At 41.4% G+C, this 22,659-nt stretch overlaps 1 protein-coding gene across 1 annotated transcript in view; it reads right to left on the bottom strand.

The window, feature by feature from the left end:
* Positions 1-22,021, bottom strand: part of LOC126416412 (odorant receptor 43a-like) — a 45,213-nt gene extending 23,192 nt beyond the window's left edge. Inside the window, exons 1-2 of the mRNA XM_050084128.1 lie at positions 21,838-22,021; positions 12,448-12,547 (exon numbers count right to left, since the gene is read on the bottom strand). Coding sequence (XP_049940085.1) covers positions 12,448-12,547; positions 21,838-22,013 — 276 coding nt within the window. The 5' untranslated portion in view covers positions 22,014-22,021. The remainder of the gene's footprint in view (positions 1-12,447; positions 12,548-21,837) is intronic.
* Positions 22,022-22,659: the final 638 nt, after the last annotated feature.

Genomic DNA, 22,659 nt, shown 5'->3' with positions numbered 1-22,659 from the left:
GTGCAACATTTGCAAGTTTTTAATTCTAGACAATAAAATCTTGTATAACACCTTAAAGCTACTTGGCAGGAATTGGTAATTATTCACTTACAGAATTTTATGACGATTAAAATTCTGTACATTTTTAAAACTAGTTAGGTAACATGAGGACAGTTAAGCCATGCTTCATTTGTTGTGCGCCATCTTGCACCTTGAAAAGCAGGAGAACTTCTACCATATTTCACAATGAACTGATATTTCACAATGAACTGAGTTTCGTTACAGTCTTAAGAGTTTTACCTGTCTTAAGAATGGACATTTATGTTAATTTTCAACAGCTTCTATTTCAAAATGTGTCTAACTTGTAACTCGTCTTTGGTAATACTTCTGTTTAATTTGAGTTCACTTACTATTTAGTTCGGTGTGTGAGACCGGTCATAGAGGACATTGCAAGAAGTAGGAAGACGTCCGCTCAGCCTCGCATTCACAACCCACTGACCCCACACTGAGACTCCCTATTTCGATCTGTTTTGCTCCTTGTGGCACCAGAACAAGGTCGATCGAGATTCAGGTTGTCCGTGAGGGAGTCCTTCATGCAACAGCATTCATATTTCCAAATACTGCATTTTAACACGCCTCATTTGACGTCTCGCTTCCTATAGTGGTGCTACGAGTGTCCCAGTTACGGAAATACGATATTGCAGTGCCTGTGTTGCTCTGATTACGATGCAGATTTCCTTTGGACACGAATGCATATTTAAAGGAAAAGACACTGCAGCGGCTATAGCTGTTATAAAATACATGCAATTAATTCGCATGGTTGATGACAAAATGGTTCAAATGGCTCTGAGCACTATGGGACTCAACATCTATGGTCATAAGTCCCCTAGAAGTTACAACTACTTAAACCTAACTAACCTAAGGACATCGCACAACACCCAGCCATCACGAGGCAGAGAAAATCCCTGACCCCGCCGGGAAACGAACCCGGGAACCCGGGCGTGGGAAGCGAGAACGCTACCGCACGACCACGAGATGCGGGCGGTTGATGACATATGGAAGTTTAGGGTATCGCCGTGAGTCATGCACAGATAGCCAAATGGTAAGACGACCACTCGGGATAAGTGAAAAATCTGGGTTCGAGTCTCGGTCCGTCAGAAATTTTCACTGTCGTCGTTCCACTCTGCAGCTGATGGTTGTCCTTCCTCACAATAGTGAATGCATTGCTTGTATCAGTTAAGGAAACTCTTTCTCGGCCTCAGTCTTAGACACAGTTGTTGGTAGTTAATCAGAGGATGAGTCTTTAGAATCTTCTCTTTTACAGATGGTATTTCGTGCCGAATGACAGAAGGTCCGATTCCAACAAGACAATATGACTTCTTTAGGCACAATAGACATAATCGGAAATTGTGCGACACATGTCACTGACCCCCCCCCCCCCCCCCATGAACCATGGACCTTGCCGTTGGGGGGGAGGCTTGCGTGCCTCAACGACACAGATAGCCGTACCGTAGGTGCAACCACAACGGAGGGGTATCTGTTGAGAGGTCAGACAAACGTGTGGTTCCTGAAGAGGGGCAGCAGCCTTTTCAGTAGTTGCAGGGGCAACAGTCTGGATGATTGACTGATCTGGTCCTGTAACACCAACCAAAACGACCTTGCTAATTCGGTACTGCGAACAGCTCAAAGCAAGGGGAAACTACGGCCGTAATTTTTCCCGACGGCATGCAGCTTTACTGTATGATTAAATGATGATGGCGTCCTCTTGGGTAAAATATTCCGGAGATAAAATAGTCCCCCATTCGGATCTCCAGGCGGGGACTACTCAAGAGGACATCGTTATCAGGAGAAAGAAAACTGGCGTTCTACGGATTGGAGCGTGGAATGTCAGATCCCTTAATCGGGCAGGTAGGTTAGAAAATTTAAAAAGGGAAATGGATAGGTTAAAGTTAGATATAGTGATAATTAGTGAAGTTCGGTGGCAGGAGGAACAAGACTTTTGGTAAGGTGAATACAGGGTTATAAATACAAAATCAAATAGGGGCAACGCAGGAGTAGGTTTAATAATGAATGAAAAAATAGGAGTGCGGGTAAGCTACTACAAACAACATAGTGAACGCATTATTGTGGCCAAGATATACGCGAGGCCCACGCCTACTACAGTAGCACAAGTTTATATACCAACTAGCTCTGCAAATGATGAAGAAATTGATGAAATGTATGATGAGGTAAAAGAAATTATTCAGATAGTGAAGGGAGACGAAAATTTTATAGTCATGAGTGACAGGAATTCGAGTGCAGGAGAAAGGAGAGAAGGAAATGTAGTAGGTGAATATGGATTGGGGCTAAGAAATGAAAGAGGAAGCCGCCTGGTAGAATTTTGCACAGAGCACAACATAATCATAGCTAATACTTGGTTCAAGAATCATGAAAGAAGGTTGTATACATGGAAGAACCCTGGAGATACTAAAAGGTATCAGATAGATTATATAATGGTAAGACAGAGATTTGGGAACCAGGTTTTAAATTGTAAGACATTTCCAGGGGCGGATGTGGACTCTGACCACAATCTATTGGTTATGACCTGTAGATTAAAACTGAAGAAACTGCAAAAAGTTGGGAATTTAAGGAGATGGGACCTGGATAAACTGAAAGAACCAGACGTTATACAGAGTTTCAGGGAGAGCATAAGGGAACAATTGACAGGAATGGGGGAAAGAAATACAGTATAAGAATAATGGGTAGCTTTGAGGGATGAAGTAGTGAAGGCAGGAGAGGATCAAGTAGGTAAAAAGACGAGGGCTAGTAGAAATCCTTGGGTAACAGAAGAAATATTGAATTTAATTGATGAAAGGAGAAAATATAAAAATGCAGTAAATGAAGCAGGCAAAAAGGAATACAAACGTCTCAAAAATGAGATCGACTGGAAGTGCAAAATGGCTAAGCAGGGATGGCTAGAGGACAAATGTAAGGATGTAGAGGCTTATCTCACTAGGGGTAAGATAGATACAGCCTACAGGAAAATTAAAGAGACCTTTGGAGATAAGAGAACCACTTGTATGAATATCAAGAGCTCAGATGGAAACCCAGTTCTAAGCAAAGAAGGGAAAGCAGAAAGGTGGAAGAAGTATATAGAGGGTCTATACAGGGGCGATGTTCTTGAGGACAATATTATGGAAATGGAAGAGGAGGTAGATGAAGATGAAATGGGAGATATGATACTGCGTGAAGAGTTTGACAGAGCACTGAAAGGCCTAAGTCGAAACAAGGCCCTGGGAGTAGACAACATTCCATTAGAACTAATGACAGCCTTGGGAGAGCCAGTCCTGACAAAACTCTACCATCTGGTGAGCAAGATGTATGAGACAGGCGAAATACCCTCAGACTTCAAGAAGAATATAATAATTCCAATCCCAAAGAAAGCAGGTGGTGACAGATGTAAAAATTACCCAACTATCAGTTTAATAAGTCACGCATGCAACATACTAACGCGAATTCTTTACAGACGAATGGAAAAACTGGTAGAAGCCGACCTCGGGGAAGATCAGTTTGGTTTCCGTGAAATGTTGGAACACGCGAGGCAATACTGACCCTACGACCTACCTTAGAAGAAAGAATAAGGAAAGGCAAACCTACGTTTCTAGCATTTGTAGACTTAGAGAAAGCTTTTGACAATGTTGGCTGGAATACTCTCTTTCAAATTCGGAAGGTGGCAGGGGTAAAATACAGGGAGCGAAAGGCTATTTACAATTTCTACAGAAACCAGATGGCAGTTACAAGAATCGAGGGGTATGAAAGGGAAGCAGTGGTTGGGAAGGGAGTGAGACAGGGTTGTAGTCTATCCCCGATGTTACTCAATATGTATATTGAGCAAGCAATAAAGGAAACAAAAGAAAAGTTCGGAGTAGGTATTAAAATCCATGGAGATGAAATAAAAACTTTGAAGTTCGCCGATGCCATTGTAATTCTGCCAGAGACAGCAAATGACTTGGATGAGCAGTTGAACGGAAAGGACAGTGTCTTGAAAGGAGGGTATAAGATGAACATCAACAAAAGCAAAACGAGGATAATGGAATGTAGTCGAAATAAGTCGAGTGATGCTGCGGGAATTAGATTAAGAAATGAGACACTTAAAGTAGTAAAAGAGTTTTGCTATTTGGGGAGCAAACTAACTGATGGTGGTCGAAGTAGAGAGGATATAAAATGTAGACTAGCAATGGCAAGGAAAGCGTTTCTGAAGAAGAGAAATTTGTTAACAGCGAGTATAGATTTAAGTGTCAGCAAGTCGTTTCTGAAAGTAATTGTATGGAGTGTAGCCATGTATGGAAGTGAGACATGGACGATAAATAGTTTAGACGAGAAGAGAATAGAAGCTTTCGAAATGAGGCGCTACAGAAGAATGCTGATGATTAGATGGGTAGATCACATAACTAATGAGGAGGTATTGAATAGAATTGGGGAGGAGTTTGTGGCACAACTTGACTAGAAGAAAGGATCGGTTGGTAGGACATGTTCTGAGGCATCAAGGGATCACCAATTTAATACTGGAGGGCAGCGTGGAGGGTAAAAACCGTAAAGGGAGACCAAGAGATGAATACACTAAGCAGATTCAGAAGGATGTAGGTTGCAGTAGGTACTGGGAGATGAAGAGGCTTGCACAGGATAGAGTAGCATGGAGAGCTGCATCAAACCAGTCTCAGGACTGAAGACCAAAACAACAACAACATGTCACTGATATCTGAAATGCCTTGTTAAGGGCTCTCAGATATGCAAATAACCATAAACAGTTTAGTAGCAGTAATATTAAAAGACAATTCGCATTAAAAAAAACCTGCAAATACCGAACACAACCAGACTTCTTGGATTATCTGAATAGTGTCAAAGTGTTTAGATTTGTATAATAGGTGATAAGTGTGAATATTAGAGGTTCGTAGAGAAACACTATAATGGCGAACCTAACGGTAAGTTCTGTGTCCTGAAGGACCCGTCCTGGCGCTGAATTTCGTGCAGCCAAGACAGCAGAACGCCCTGATTGTGAGCTGTTGGCAGCTCGTGACGCCTCCGGAGGCGATTATGCAGTAACTATATCAACGTCTACATGATTACTCTGCAATCTACAGTTATTTAATTGGCAGAGGATTCATCGAACCAACTTCAACTACCGTTCCACTCTCGAAGGGCGCGTGGGAAACATGAATACTTGAATCTTTCAGTGCTAGGTCTGATTACTCTTATTTTATTATGATGATCATTTCTTTCTATGTATGTCAGCAACAACAAAACGTGTTCGCACTCGGAGAAGAAAGTTGCTAATTGAAATTTCACGAGAAGGTCCTGCCGCAACGAAAAACGCCATTGTTTTAACGATTGTGATCTCGAACTGCGTATCATCTGTGGCACTCACTCCCCTATTTTGCGATAATACAAAACGAGTTGATCGTCTTTGGACTTTTTTGATGTTCTCCGTCAGCCCTATATCCCATACAGCACAGTAACACGCTAGCAAAGCACGTACAAGCATTGTGTACGCAACCTGTTTAATAGACTTGTTGCATCTTCTAAGCGCTCTGTCAATAAAACGTAGTCTTTGGTTTGCCTTCCGCACAATATTATTTATTTATTTATTTATTTATTGTTCCGTGGGACCACATTTAGGAGAAGTCTCCATGGTCATGGAACGAGTCAATACATGAAATTATAACACGATTGTAGAAACAGATAAAATGAAATATAAGAAACATATTCAGGCGACAAGTCGTTAGTTTAAATAAAGAAAATCAAGAATGTAACACTGGAATTTGCTTAATTTTTTATCTCTTCCAGGAGCTCCTCGACAGAATAGAAGGAGTGAGCCATGAGGAAACTCTTCAGTTTAGACTTAAAAGTGTTTGGGCTACTGCTAAGATTTTTGAGTTCTTGTGGTAGCTTATTGAAAATGGATGCAGCAGAATACTGCACTCCTTTCTGCACAAGAGTCAAGGAAGTGCATTCCACATGCAGATTTGATTTGTGCCTAGTATTAACTGAGTGAAAGCTGCTAACTCTTGGGAATAAGCTAATATTGCTAACAACAAACGACATTAAAGAAAATACATACTGTGAGGGCAATGTCAAAATTCCCAGACTATTGAATAGGGGTCGACAAGAGGTTTTCGAACTTACACCATACATAGCTCGAACAGCCCGTTTTTGAGCCAAAAATACCCTTTTTGAATCAGAAGAATTACCCCAAAAAATAATACCATATGACATAAGCGTATGAAAATATGCGAAGTATACTACTTTTCGTGTTGAAATGACACTTATTTCAGATACTGTTCTAATGGTAAATAAAGCAGCATTTAGTTTCTGAACAAGATCCTGAACATGGGCTTTCCACAACAGCTTACTATCTATCCGTACGCCTAGGAACTTGAACTGTTCCGTCTCGCTTATAACATGCCCATTCTGTCTGATTAAAATGTCAGTTCTTGTTGAATTGTGGGTTAGAAACTGTAAAAACTGAGTCTTACTGTGATTTAACATCAAATTATTTTCCACAAGCCACGAACTTATATCATGAACTACATTATTTGATAATGTTTCAATATTACAACAAGATTCTTCACTACCAAGGTGGTGTCATCAGCAAACAGAAATATTTTTGAATCACCTGTAATACTAGAAGGCATATCATTTACATAAATAAGGAACAGCAGTGGCCCCAGCACCGACCCTTGGGGAACGCCCCATTTAACAGTGCCCCATTGGGACTGAACATCATTACCACTCTCAATATTGCGGAGGATTACCTTCTGCTTTCTGTTCTTAAAGTAGGAGGCGAACCAATTGTAAGCTACTCCCCTTACTCCATAATGTTCCAACTTCTGCAGTAATATTTTGTGGTCAACACAGTCAAAAGCCTTCGTTAAATCAAAGAAAACACCTAACGTTCGCAACCTTTTATTTAATCCGTCCAAAACCTCACAGAGAAAAGAGACTATAGCATTTTCAGTTGTTAAGCCATTTCTAAAACCAAACTGTACATTTGACAGCAAATTATGTGAATTTAAATGCTGCAGTAACCTTGTATATACAACCCTCTCGATAACTTTAGCAAACACCGATGGCATAGAAATAGGTCTATAATTGTCAACATTATCCCTGTCTCCTTTTTTATAAAGTGGCTTCACTACCGAGTACTTTAATCGGTCAGGAAACCGACCACTCCTAAAGGAAAAGTTACAGATATGGCTAAGTACTGAGCTAACATACGTGGAACAATACTTCAGTATTCTGCTAGATACCCCGTCATATCCATGAGAGTCCTTGGTCTTTAGTGATTTAATTATTAACTCAATCTCCCTCTTGTCAGTATCATGGAGGAGCATTTCAGGTAACAGTCTCGGAACACTTTTTTCTAAGAGCGCTATATGATTCCCTGTTGGGACTAGGTTTCTATTTAGTTCACCTGCTATATTCAGAAAGTGATTATTAAGTACTGTACATATATGCGACTTATCAATAACACGGACATCCCCACTACGCACTTATTCTATATTCTCGACCTGTCCCTGCAGACCAGCCACTTCCTTTACGACTGACCATATGGTTTTAATTTTATCCTGAGACTTAGCTATTCTATCTGCATACCACATACTTTTTGCCTTCCTAATAACGTTTTTAAGCACCTTACAATACTGTTTGTAATGGGCTGCTGCATTTAGATTTTGACTGTTTCTAACGTTTTGATATAATTGCCACTTTGTTCTACAAGATATTCTTATCCCTTTAGTCAGCCACCCAGGCTGCCTGTTTGTGCTAGTACCCTGTTTTGAACGTTCTAACGGAAATCAACTTTCAAAGAGCACGAGAAAAGTCTTGAGGAAAGCATTATATTTATCGTCTACTTTATCAGCACTATAAACATCTTGCCACTCTTGTTCCTTGATAAGGTTTACAAAAGTCTGTACAGCAACTGGATCAGCTTTCCTAAAAAGTTGGTAACTATATTTAACATGTGTTGCAGCACAAAAATCTTTTAGACTTAAAATTTGTGCATCATGATCTGAAAGGCCATTCACCTTTTTGCTAACAGAATGCCCTTCTAATAATGACGAATGAACAAAAATACTGTCTATGGTTGTTCTACTGTTCCCTTGCACTCTCGTTGGAAAGAATACGGTTTGCATAAGATTATATGAATTAAGGAGGTCTACCAGCATCCTTTTCCTTGCACAATCACTTATACAATTAATATTGAAGTCACCACATACAACTAACTTTTTGTATTTCCTATAAAGTGAACCAAGAACCTCCTCTAGCTTTAGCAAAAGTGTTGTGAAATCGGAGTCTGGGGATCTATAAATAACAACAGTAAGAAGTTTAGCTCCACTAAATTTAACCACACCTGCACAACATTCAAACACCTTTTCAGTGTAGTACTTTGAAACATCAATTGACTCAAATGGGATACCGTTTTTCACATACATGGCTACTCCCCCAAACCGCAAAGAGCTCCTAGAAAAGCTGCCAGCCAACCTGTATCCTGGTAAAGGAAGCCTCTGAATTATCACCTTATTTAAGAAGTGTTCAGATATACCAATAATTTCAGAGTCAACATCTATAAGCAGTTCACTAACTTTATCTCTAATACCTTGTATATTTTGATGAAATATACTAATTCCCTCATTAATCGGATACCCAAGCTTTGTAGAAAGTGGTTTCTTTGTTAGAGAGACTTCCCTTAAGCAGGAATACCTATCAGCTGACTTCAATCTAAAAAAGGTACAGCTCTAACACCCACAACTACTGGAATTTTCCCATGAGTGATCCCACCACCCCCACCTATGCTGTCACCTATAAGTTTTGCCAACCTCCCCTTCCCATACCTGTTGAGGTGCAGGCCATGTCTAGTGAAACCCGTCCTACTGATAGACTCCACCGACACCACTGAAATGTGACTCATGCCTTCTGTCATCAGCGCACCCCCAAGTCTCATGTTATTACGCCTGACGGCTGTATTAAGATGAGGCCGATCGTGACGCTGAAACAGTTCCACGAAATGCACATTCGTGTTGCCAGTCTGAGTGGCTATCTTTTCCAGGTCACCATCTATGTCATACTCCCCATCCCTATCAATACTATTACCAGCCCCACCCACAATCACTACCTGATCCTCTTTAGTAAAATCCCTACATAACCCCCCTATGTTAAAAGTCACCTGACCCAATCCTGCATTAGGCTTCACAATGCTGGTGACCTGGTACACACTCCCCAAAACTTCCTGCAACTGCTGGCCTACACCTCTACCATGAGAACTACCTAACAGCAGAACCTTCTTCTTTCTCTTAGACTTTGCAACTGTCCTAGCCACCGTAATTGCTGAGGTCTGCTGCATACTTCCTACAGCTACAGCTACTAGAGATTCCTCTCCACTAGACTCTGACAGTTGGTCATATCTATTACAAACACCAATAGTAAAACTATCTGAAAATCTCCTTCTCCTAGCAGATCTCTTGCCAACAGCCAGCTCCCATTCCCCAACCCCCTTCTCCCTCCTCATCCTATCTAGCTCCTCCTGTGCGTTTTTCAACTGCACCTGAAGGGCACAGATCTTACGCTCCTGCTCCTCTATCAACTTACTCTTGCTACATAACCTGCAGTTCCAGGAGAGGATCTCACCAGAATGCCCACTGGCTTCCCCACTGCATTCCCCCCAGTGAAAATACTTCGAACAAGTCTCACACCGCAATCCACTACTCACGAACCTACGGCAAAGCCCACACTTCTCACTCATGGTAAAATTTTACAATTATTGAAACAAGAAAACAACTTTATCTAAGTTCCGCTACTACAATAAGAAGATGTTAAAAACTGACTAGAATTATCACAAACTTGCTCTACAAGGGAAGTAACTACTACTATTGACAATATTAATCAACAACAAATGAGAATATAACAAAATACTAACACAGAAAGAAAATCAAACGTCTAATGACAGTAACGAAACTGAAAGCAGTTCGCAAAAATTTCTTCTGAAGTTATTTCACCGGAAAACACCAAGAACACCGGTTGAAGACTACTAAAGTTCCTAAATAAACTACTATACACAAACAATTAATTAGTACTTAGCTTTCGATGCGCCGCTACAGCTGCAACTGGTCAGCGCGGAATGTAAACACGGGTAAGAGGTTAAGTTGCTCGATACGAAACACTCACAAATATCAGGCCACAACACAAGAAATGCAGAGGTGAATGAAGAAACCACTAATAAGTCACTTATATAGTAAATATTATCACAAAAACAGTTAAAATATATATCTGAAACCTAAAAGTAGATGAAAACTTAGAGAGCGATCTCACACGCAGTCACGCGCTTATGTAATCGTTCTAATTTGAGTTAGTCGTAATTGTAATCCCCAAGTATTCAGTTGAATTTGCAGTCTTTAGAATTGTGTGATTTATCGTGTAACCGAAATTTAGAGGATTCCTTCTATTACTTATGTGGACGACTTCACATTTTTCATTGTTTGGAGTCAACTGGTTTTGTTCATCTATAAATAATGTGAGACGGCTGCTCAGATTGTCTCCCAAGTTCAGTATTAAGATCAGGGGGCCTATAACACTTCCTTGGGGAACGCCTGATATTACTTCCTTTTTGCTCAGATGACTTTCCGTCAATTACTACGAAATGTGACCTTTTTGACAGGAAATCACGGATCTGGTCGCACAAGTGAGGCGACACTTCATAACACGAAATTTGATTAGAAGTCGGTTGTGAGGATCATTGTCAAAAGCCTTCTAGAAGTCTAAAAATATGGAATCAATTTGACATCCCCTGCCGATAGCACAGATTACTTTGTGAATGAAGAGCTAGTTGAGTTTCATAAGAGTTTCTGAATCAGTGTTAGCCATTTGTCAATAAATCATTTCCTTCGAGGTAATTCGTAAATTTTGAAGGCATTATATGTTGCAAAACCCCACTAAAAATTGACATTAGTGATATGGTTCTGTAATTCTTCTATTTCCTTTCTTAGGTATTGGAGTGGCCTGTACAACTTTCCACTATTTAGGTACCGATATTTCGGCGAGCGAACGGTTGTATATGGTTGCTAAGTATGGAATTATTGTATCAGCTTACTCTGAAACGAATCTAATTGGTACACAGTCTGGACTGGAGGCCTTGTCTTTATTAAAGGAGTTAAGCTGCTTCGCTACACTGAGGATATTTACTTAGTGGCACAGGTTGGCAGTTGTTGGTTCGAATTATGGGATATTTTCTTCATCTTCTCTTGTGAAGGATTTTCGGAAAACTGTGTTTAGTAACTCTGCTTTAGTGGCACTGTTATGAATAACATCATCAGTGAAGACGTTGATTGCATCTTGCCACCAGTGTACTTTACATACGACCAAAAACTGTTTAGTTTTGCTGCCAGATTTCGAGACAAAGTTTCGTTGTGGAAATTATTAAACCCATCTCTCATTGAAGATCGCGCTAAATTTCGAGCTTCTGTAGAACTTCGCCAATCTTGACGATTTTGCACTCTTTTAAATTTGGCATGTGTTTTTCGATGCATCTGCAACAGTGCTCTGACCTGTGGCCGGGCTGTGCCATAAATAGTCACAGCGGAAGGATACAATGCGGACTACTTGAGGCCATGTGACATCGAGGATGCTAGTCGGTACGCGGAACCTGCGTATCCTACTGTCAATGGCGACGACGCCTGTTGGTGAAACGGACGCCTCATAATCGAAGCGGTAGCTGTCGGAGTTCCACACGACGACAAACCGTTCTTGTAGTCATTCTACGGGACTGTTTGTTTCTGGCCTACGATACAATGGCGCCTAGAGGGCCGCACTTCGGCCACCTGTTTCACTTCGTGTTATAATGGTGGACTAGTAGTTCCGACACTGCAGCAGGCCCTATCCACATCCTCAGCTTTAGTGGTGGAATTTGCACTGTACGCGGCACGCATAGTAACCTGTAGCGTAATAAAAAGCCAGAACAGAAATTAGATCCTGGTGAGCTCTCCAGGATGTTCCTGTCTACTTGTGTACAACATTATTTCTGGCAGCTACATGGTGTGCTTAAAAGACAAGGTTAGGTCCAGCGTAACTAACCCCTGCGCATTTTTAAGATGCACGAGGTTTAAACTATTTTCGCTTCTCTTTTCCTTCAGATGAAAAACACGTGTTTGTATTTTTAATGACTTCTGTTATAGATGGTTTCTTTCGTAGTACGTAGAGAGGGTTTCTAGAGATGTCATTAGTTTGTCATTTAGAGAAGAGTCCGACTTCTTGTAAGTGATGGTAGTTGTTGAATGAGGGAGAAAGCCAACTGCCGCACTGAAGATTCATTCAGACAGAACTGAGGTGGTACGTAGTTCTGAAGTTACTGTGGACTGAAGTTGGCAGATAAAATGTTATGCATAAATGATAAAGCAATGCAAGATTATAATGGCTACTATAATCAAGTATCATACTTACAACTACTAAAGAGAAGATGTGCGAACACAGGTTGAGAATGTTTATGGAGAGAAGGGCAAATGCTCCCATGCTTACTGCCTTTTCTAACTCGCTCACACATCTGTAAATATAAAATGAAGAAATCGTCATCTCACTGGATAAATGTTGTACATAACTCCCAGATCTTAGAGAAAAAAGTGTGTAAACAGATTTGTCATAATATTTGGGTTTGCGCCCTTCGTGTCTGACAACTCCTTTGAAATTTTCACTTTCTTTTTATGTATTTATCTCAAAATAAACTATTTAAATCTGCCATATAAACAGAAAATTACTACTGTGAAACCTTATGTAAAACAGGTAACAAAATTATATTTGCACCAGGGAAAAATATTGAAGTTCCTGTTAAATGATCATTATTAAATGTTGCAACTAAGTTTATCTTATTATTAATAATTATAGAGTATTTGCGATTTCTGGAAAGCTTGTATACTATTTTCTAACTGTGTGTTCATGTGGTTATGGAGTTTGTTATAGCGCACAGTATATATAACAACCTGTCAAAACTTTTGGCTGAAGTTGAGTATTTGTGGTATAAATCATTTATAGAAGCGTAAGAGGAACTTTTTGTCCAAGCTTACCGTCTGCTAGTGATAATCTTCACTGTTTTGCTGGCACTTTCTTTAATCCTCCAAGTAGTTCAAGCCTCGCATAGTGCACCAGTCTGGATGCCTTTATCGTTAATTTGATGTACTCTCATGGTTAAAGGGCGACCGCCAATTTGTTTTGGGTTGGACGATGGCGGTGCGTAAAAGTATGTGATAGCTTTTAGCTTCCTGAATACTGTTTTTCAAGATTAACGTGACGTATGCTATTTCGGAAACCAGACATTTCAAGAAGTGACAGACGCAAGACTAATTAGAGCTGTACATGAATTTCCTGTACCAGAATCAGTAAAGGAGTTGCATTCGTTCTTACAAGTCACGCTGGTTTGTAAAAGGTTTAGTGGATATTGCCAGACCATTGACACAATTGTTAGACAAGATTACTAAATTTTTGTGGTCAGAAGAATGCCAGCGCACTTTTCAGGAGCTAAAAGAAGCTTTAACACTGAGTACGATATTGGTATTTTCGGATTTTAATAGAGAATTTGTTTTATCATGTGATACATGAAAACATGTACTTGGGCAAGTGTTGTCACAAGATGTAGAAAGCATACAACATCCAGTAGCTTACTCATCAAGACAAATAAATTCTGCAGAAAGAACTTATTCTACAACAGTGAAAGAGTTGTTAGGCTTCTTTTGGAAACAACATACCTCGAATATTACCGGGACAGTAAAAAGTTTAGAGTAATAACAGATCATGCAGCATTAAAATGGTTGTTGGGGTTAAGAATCTTTCTAGTAGGCTGATGTGATAAGCAGCAAGACTAAGTGAATTTTATTTCGAAGTCATGCAAAAACCTGGGAAAAAGTGAGGAAATGTGAATGGCTTAAGTCGAAAAGTAGCAGTATTACATATTGGGACTAATGAGTGTAAGCAACGGAAAACTGTACAGAAAGCAGATGACGAATGTAAGGAGCATTTTAAACAGTCACAGTTTTGCATGCAGAATGTGTTGCTATGCGGGGAAACCAACTTGGTATCGCAGGTAGTGGTACCAACGAAGCTAAGGAATAGAGTGCTACAAGGAGCTCATGATCACACATTAGTGGCTCATGGGGCTCACAGATCTACCAACAGAAGAGTAGCAGAAAGGTATTGGTGGACGAATAGGCAGATGGATGTAAGTCTGTACGCACAGAATTGCAGACCGTTCGCACAAAGAGCGGATCCGTGTCGAACAAGAGTGTCATTTCAGAGATTACCTAAAGAATTATCACCATTCGAATTTTTGGGGATTGATATTATAGATCCATTCAATAAAACACATGCAGGAAATAGGTACATACTCACAATCACACATAATTTTTCAAGGTACATAGAAATGGTCACGATGCCAAACCAGGAGGCAGCAACAGTAGCACAAGCGCTTGTGAATAATTGGGTATTGAAATTTGGAGTGCATGAAACAATAGTAACACATCAGGGAACGAACGTCATGTCAGACCTATTAAAGGAATTGACTAAGTTGTTGAGTGTGAAGAAGTTAAGGACGAGTCCTCTCCATCCGCAAGCCAATGGAAGAACTGAAAAAGTGCAAAGGACAATCGAGATGATGCTTGGATACTACGTTGACTCACATTGCACCAAATTGGATGTCTATTTCAAGTATGTCATCCCTGCTTACAACTCAAAATAGCATACAAACACAGGATTGTCGCCATATGAAGTAGTATGTGGTCGTAAATGCCATCACCGTTCGAAATATTGAAAATGAAGAAAGGGGAGGCTGAAGAGTCTGTTAAAGAATTTGCCAGAGTGATCAGGGAAATTTGGAATAGAGTATGAATGGCAAATACACAAGCACTGGGGAAGCAGCAACAAACAGTGGGCCATAAGGCAATAGCTCTGAGCACTACGGGACTTAACATCTATGGTCATCAGTCCCCTAGGACTTAGAACTACTTAAACCTAACTAGCCTAAGGACAGCACACAACACCCAGTCATCACGAGGCAGAGAAAATCCCTGACCCCACCGGGAATCGAACCTGGGAACCCGGGCGTGGGAAGCGAGAACGCTACCGCACGACCACGAGCTGCGGACCCATAAGGCAAGAATGCGACGGTATATGGTTGGTCAGTGACTGATGCTATCAACTTCGTATACACTCAAGGGAACGACAAAGATACTTTTTGTGAAGTGTCAGGAGCCATTCCATGTGATAGAGACTACATCGCCGGTAAATGTCAAGATTCAGTTGCCGATGAGAATAACAATTGTGCATATAGTGTCGCTGAAACCTTTTCAAGGGAGTCCAAAAGCTGTTCCTTGGATAGGAGATGCGGACCGGAAAGGGAGATTGAGCAGAAAGGTATTGGAAGATAAACAAAAGGTTGTAAATGAACTGCAACGAGGAACCCGTATCGATTAATGCCTACGAAATAGTCATTTAATATTTTTTAGGTTAGGTGTAGGTCTAGTACAATTAATATTAGCAGCTGGGAAGGAGCAATGCAATTAAGATGGTGGAAAGTAACAGGTATTCTTGCCTGTAGGCGAGGTGCAGAGAAGGTGGGATGATGCAGTTGCATGCAGGTCTACTCATCTTCGTCAGGGTGCTGTTCGCTAAGCAGGAATCGTAATGATCGCGCCATTGCTGGGTGATACAGTTGGTATTCAATGCATAAAAGATGCTGACGAGGTGAGAAGATTGGAAGAAACATTTCCGTCAGGGAATGGAAAGGCATGGGATACTCAAAGGAAGTGCTAGAGTATGACACTCAAAGGAAGTGCTGGATTATGTGAGAGAGTACATGCGGCGTAAGAGAAATTAAAGAGTGACATTACCCAGGGACAGGTTGTTATTCCACATAAGAAAAAAAGAGGGTTTGGATCGATGCTGGAGGCACTACTGATGAAGAAGTCATTCGAAGGGTGAACACACCATAGAAGAGGTTAAGCAGTGAGAAAATGTGAACAAATTCGCGACTGATTGGCACACTACGCAGATTGCAAGTTTAGAGAAAGGCGTTTTGAATAGCACATGACTTTTATGACAGCTGACTGGAAAAATAATGCGGTATGCCAGAGCTGCAGAGAACAACAAATCGAAGTAGAAGTGTTAGATAGGGAAGTAGCAATGACAAAATTGTTGCAGTCCCTAGAAGATACTGTTTGGGAAGGATGAGGGGAAGTAACAGAACCTCAGAAGGCTATGCATCAGGCGTGAGAGGTCAGCTAGTGGTAAACTTGCCGCCAAAGCAGTATTTAGAGGGTCTAAGGGAAGTACAGAAGGAACAATTGCCGAGCACAAAAAGTTACCTTTTTATTTCAAGGTAGCCACAGTATCGTTGAGAACTGATGGAGTGAAACTTTTACATTTCCGTTTCTGTACCAGAAGCAGTCGAGACAAGACGGTTACGAGTGTTGCATAGTTCATACGTAACTTGTCAAATGGGGGATACTGAAGAAATTTGTAAGAGTAAAAACGCAGAGATTATTATTAATTGCAAAAGACAAGGAAAGATATGTGGAAATGGAGGGAGCGAAGTCCCAAAACTGCTACTGAGAGGAAATCGCAGTCTGTCCGAATACGCTAATAAGAGAGGGGCAGGATTCTTGTGTGCAGTGAAATTGCTAATGGAACAAAAGGAGGTAAGAGAATGCAATAAAGAAGAGATCGAGCCAGAATTGTACTTTCAGCAGGCCGAGGTACGTTGGTTGTACTCTACCTTTGACAAGATGGTAGTAGTGCCTAGTTGTTTCGAGCAGGAAAAGCTTGGGTTAGCAAAGAGGTCAGAGTTAAACGGGAGTGGTTTTTTTATTAAATGGAACAGCGTGCGAGATAATGGGACTTCTTTCCATCTGCCTGCCATGATTTCAGGAATAATTCATTGAATATTTTGCAGTCTCGTTTTTATTGGCCAGAGGAGCCCATGGAAGTGCTACCTGCCGCAGATCTAACCAGCTTGAACCAAACTCTAGGACCGGAATTAACGGAGTCTAAAATCACGTTTCTGGAGCAGGAGGAGGGACGGTCCTCCCTGGAAACCTTAGTGCTGATCGGGGAAATCAATGCCAGAAAGTGACAACATAGACTATTGTCATAAAAAGAACCACAGCGACACTTGTTCTGCTGAGCATAGTCCTTGTTTTGGTATGTAGAAGACGAAGAACAAGAGTGAATTCAGATCCAGCTATCGTTCAGATTTCTGTGGATTGTATACCCCGCGAAAAAAATCAGCAGAAGGAAGATAAACACGCAAGCGTGTAGTCTGAAAAATAATTGATTCATTTTAGCTCGTAAGTTTGGAATATACAATCAGAAGTTATTGTGTAAGAAGCCTAGTAATGAAATAAGCCCCATGGTGTCGGAATTAAGAACACGGTAAGAGGCCCTGTAGAAATGTATAAGATTAAGTGATAGGATTAAGGAAACCAGATGTTAGAGTAATTCTTCAGGACAATCTAGTTTGGTTGATCCGAGGGCCAGGTCCTGACAAAAAGGAGGGCAATGTAGCATATCAACTGTATTCGGTCAAATGTACCCCAGAGCAAAAGTGAGTTTCAACAGAGCCAGCCACAGGCAGGGAAGAGTGTTATGCGTTGCGAAGAAAAAAGGGCTGACAGACGTTGCGAAACAGTGTAAGCTGAGCACGGTATAACAGCAGCTGACGCTGCAATACGCTGGTGGAAGGACGGAAGTCTTTACTCACTCGCCACCACGGAAGAATAGTCTGGAGTTTACAAGTACTCAGACGTTCATATGCTAAACTGTTCTCATCTCGGCATCACAGCCTACACCATGAATCTGTGACACCTGGAGCGACATGCTGGAATGGAGCATGGGGTCCGCTGATCGGCCACGGGACAGGGCAATCTGCCCTGAGTCATGAGAGAGTGCGCGACCGCTACGGTCGCAGGTTCGAATCCTGCCTCGGGCATGGATGTGTGTGATGTCCTTAGGTTAGTTAGGTTTAAGTAGTTCTAAGTTCTAGGGGACTGATGACCTTAGAAGTTAAGTCCCATAGTGCTCAGAGCCATTTGAGCCATTTTTTTCCGGAGAGAGTGTCCTCTGGAGCAGGGGCCACCCACTCACTTGCGGGAGGTCACGGCCATCCCCGCGGGATTGTCGGCTACACTGTCATCACAGTCGGAGCCAGACATCGCCAAAGGCGGTATTCGAGTCACGCCACGCTCTGCCCCTCTCTTTGCGTAGTCAACAATGATGGAGGTATATTGTTTCGCATGAGAGGCAACTGGACACCCCCAAGCTGTTCCTGATGTACTACAGCCAGGGACCGGAACGAAGAAGCTAATTAAATACAGAGTGATTCAAAAAGAATACCACAACTTTAGGAATTTAAAACTCTGCAACGACAAAAGGCAGAGCTAAGCACTATCTGTCGGCGACTTAAGGGAGCTATAAAGTTTCATTTAGTTGTACATTTGTTCGCCATTTCAGCCAATAAAGTTTTTGGTCCCTTTTTCTTCGAAGGTGCTACTGTAACTGGACTACAGTATCTGGAGATGTTAGAGAATTGGCTGTTCCCTCAGCTCGAACAAGAAGCACAACAATTCATATTTCAGCAGGATGGAGCGCCTCCACATTGGCACTTATCTGTCCATAACTACCTGAACGTCAACTACCTGAGGCGATGGATCGGCCGCCAGGCAGCCCGTGACAAAGCACTTCATCACTAGCCTCCAAGAAGCCCTGATATTACCCCCGGCGATTATGTTAAGGATATGGTGTTTTGGCCACCTCTCCCAGCCACCATTGATGATTTGAAACGAGAAATAACAGCAGCTATCCAAACTGTTACGCCTGATATGCTACAGAGAGTGTGGAACGAGTTGGAGTATCGGGTTGATATTGCTCGAGTGTCTGGAGGGGGTCCTATTGAACATCTCTGAACTTGTTTTTGAGTGAAAAAAAAACTTTTTAAATACTCTTTGTAATGATGTATAACAGAAGGTTATATTATGTTTCTTTCATTAAATACACATTTTTAAAGTTGTGGTATTATTTTTGAATCACCCTGTAAATCTACTGTTGCCCTGACGTCTCCTTTCACTCCTTACCGGTGACAATCCAAGGGTCATCCAAAAGAAAGATCAATTTCCACTGTGTCACATGGCCTTAATTCATAAAACGCTGTGGAGAGGTTTAGAATTTAATCCGGCATATTGTTGGAAAGACTGGTGAACAGGCACTTCACTTCACCACGTCTCCTCTTGTTGTTGGTCAAACACTAGCAGTGAAAATTTCACTCACAATGAATCGAGCGCCAGAAAATGAACAAGAACACAAAAGCGCTCCTTTCTTTCTATTATTCGTGTTAGTAAGATTTAAATATTTCAGTATCTACTAATTTTTATACTTTTTGTTATGTATCTTTGTATATTTGCGTTATCTAAGAATTTATTGGTTATAATTTGCACTTGGTAAATTGTTTCTAAGAAATTATCACGTTCAGATGCATTTTACTTGCATTGAAATAAATTATATGCTCAGAAATGAGATCAATGGATTGAAGAGGATGACATCAATGAACATGGAATGGCATGGAAAAGATAAAGTGCAAACCTTTCAAATATACTAGAACTGGACTGTTCGTTCATCATGCAGTGAAAACTTTTCAGATATTCTTAAACTGGAATGTTTAGAAATCATGGGTGAGGGCAACGGCAACAATGTAAGCTTCAGTAGTGTCTGCAGGCCAGCTACAGATTTTGGATTTTGTCTACATATTTTTACTTAAATAGCAAATGCAGTGCGTTTTCGAGTGCTGTAAAATATGTTGTTGTTGTTGTGGTCTTCAGTCCTGAGACTGGTTTGATGCAGCTCTCCATGCTGTTCTATCCTGTGCAAGCTTCTTCATCACCCAGTACCTACTGCAACCTACATCCTTCTGAATATGCTCATTGTATTCATCCCTTGGTCTCCCTCTACGATTTTTACCCTCCACGCTGCCCTCCAGTATTAAATTGGTGATCCCTTGATGCCTCAGAACATGTTCTACCAACCGATCCCTTCTTCTACTCAAGTTGTGCCACAAACTCCTCCCCAATTCTATTCAATACCTCCTCATTAGTGGTATGATCTACCCATCTAATCTTAAGCATTCTTCTGTAGCACCACATTTCGAAAGCTTCTATTCTCTTCTTGTCTAAACTATTTATCGTCCATGTTTCACTTCCATACATGGCTACACTCCATACAAATACTTTCAGAAAAGACTTCCTGACCCTTATACCCTCCTTTCAAGACACTGTCCATTCCGTTCAACTGCTCTTCCAAGTCCTTCGCTGTGTCTGACAGAATTACAATGTCATCGGCGAACCTCAAAGTTTATTTCTTCTCCATGGATTTTAATACCTACTCCGAATGTCTCTTTTGTTTCCTTTACTGCTTGCTCAATATACGGATTGAATAACATCGGGGAGAGACTACAACCCTGTCTCACTCCCTTCCCAACCACTGCTTCCCTTTCATGTCCCTCGACTCTTATAACTGCCATCTGCTTTCTGTACAAATTGTAAATAGTGTTTCGCTCCTGTATTTTACCCCTGCCACTTTCAGAATTTGAAAGAGAGTATTCCAGTCAACATTGTCAAAAGCTCTCTCTAAGTCTACAAATGCTAGAAACGTAGTTTTGCCTTTCCTTAATGTTTCTTCTAAGATAAGTCGTAGGGTCAGTATTTCCTCACGTGTTCCAACATTTCTACGGAATCCAAACTGATCTTCCCCGAGGTCGGCTTCTACCTGTTTCTCCATTAGTCTGTAAAGAATTCGCGTTAGTATTTTGCAGCTGTGACTTATTAAACTGATAGTTCGGTAATTTTCACATCTGTCAACACCTGCGTTCTTTCGGATTGGAATTATTATATTCTTCTTGAACTCTGCGGGAATTTCGCCTGTCTCATACATCTTGCTCACCAGATGGTCAAGGCTGTCAGTAGTTCTAATGGAATGTTGTCTACTCCCGGGGCCGTGTTTCGACTTAGGTCTTTCAGTGCTGCTGTAAAATATAGAACATGATATTACACACAGCATGTATCTATAATAAACGCGCATCAGTTACGCTGTAGAAGTGAAAGTCGCCGAAATCGCAGTATCGAGGAAAGTTGTCATTATGCCTGAGCTTTAAGAATAAACATTGTGGTTTACTTTTGTCTACTAAATCAGGTGACTCTGTTTCTACAAGATTTCGTTCCTGGCGATCTTCTCGACCCCCAACTTGGGGTACGGCGATTTTATCTCAGGCTATGTTTCATTAGGCCTTCGATCAAAACGCTTTTCCACCGGCCAGTGGGTTTTGTTTATTCCACTCCCGCTGTCGCAGCGATGCCGATTAAGTCACCTTGTGCCTGTAGGACCCTCGACGATTTTCATCTGTTGATGCAGTTGGAGGAAAAGCACAGTATATCCAAGGCAGGAACAAGAGCGTAATCATGGGGCAGAAAAAGTGCTCACCTCGACAGGATCGCTAACTCTCGTCCTTATTGGGATTGTGAAGGAGGCTATATCCGTTATTTAAACAGATACCCAGATGAAACCGAAGGGTTGGCTGTTATAATTTACATCATTTCTCTGACATTAAAAAATGTGATTCTGCCCAATAGCACCTACGCTGATACAGTATTTCTGAACATCGTGGAAAATGTGTTTTTAGCACTTTTGTCTAGCGGTGGAGAGATAAGATCGCTCCGAAGAGACATTTTACAACTAATAATTTTTTAAGAAAAAACAAATAATTACTACAACAGCTACTGCGTAAACTGTATCCTGGTGTATGCTTACACGATAATGAGTTGATGGTGCCGGATATTCTCTACTAACAGTTGATACATTTCATCATTAGCGCTTTTTTTGTGATTGGGGTATGTTGAAGTGAAGTCAGAGGTCGAAAAATTGGTACAACCAATATCGGGTCTGGTAGAAGTTGCGATGAGTGTCGACTCGTCTCCAATTGCCATATTTTGCGCCATCCCAATAAACGCAGATTCAGCGGTCATCGACTGTGGACCAGCTACACGGACAGTTGCAGTTTTCAGATTCTGAATGTTGCTGTTGAGGACATGTATCTCGGCAGTGACGTTTATGATGAGAGTTACGAAGAGAGCGTCGATGAAGAGGGATAGCTGGACACCGCTCATGAGCATCGCGGACTCCAGCAGGAAGAGGAGCCCATAGTTGGACGGCTGGGTCTGGTCGAAAGGCAGCCACAGCGGCAGCGGCAGTTGGCGGCCCTGCTCCGCGCCGCCGAGTGCTTGGCTGATCAGCGGATCCAGGCACCAGAAGGTCACGTTCATCGTCGCCATCACCTGCACACACCACAACCTCAGATCACATACCAAGCTCCGAAGGGAAGCTACAGTAGAGGTGGTAGTTGGCGACCCTGCTCCATCCTGCCCATTGCCTGACTGATAAGTGGGCCTAGACATCAGGAGGCCACGTTCATATCCGCCTTCACTTGGTCACAGAGTGACTTTAAGGGGACCACACCGTGGTTCCGGTCGAAAAAAATTGATTTTCCGTTTTCAACGTATTTCGATAAACTAAGGTTTTAATTAAGTTCTCTGAAAAGGATTTTGCTGATTTTTTTTTTTCTCGAGCATCTAA

Source organism: Schistocerca serialis, chromosome 8, assembly GCF_023864345.2.
Source record: "Schistocerca serialis cubense isolate TAMUIC-IGC-003099 chromosome 8, iqSchSeri2.2, whole genome shotgun sequence".
NCBI classification, from domain to species: domain Eukaryota; kingdom Metazoa; phylum Arthropoda; class Insecta; order Orthoptera; family Acrididae; genus Schistocerca; species Schistocerca serialis.
The sequence above is the reverse complement of the archived record's forward strand: the minus strand, read 5'-3'. Positions and strand labels throughout refer to the sequence as shown.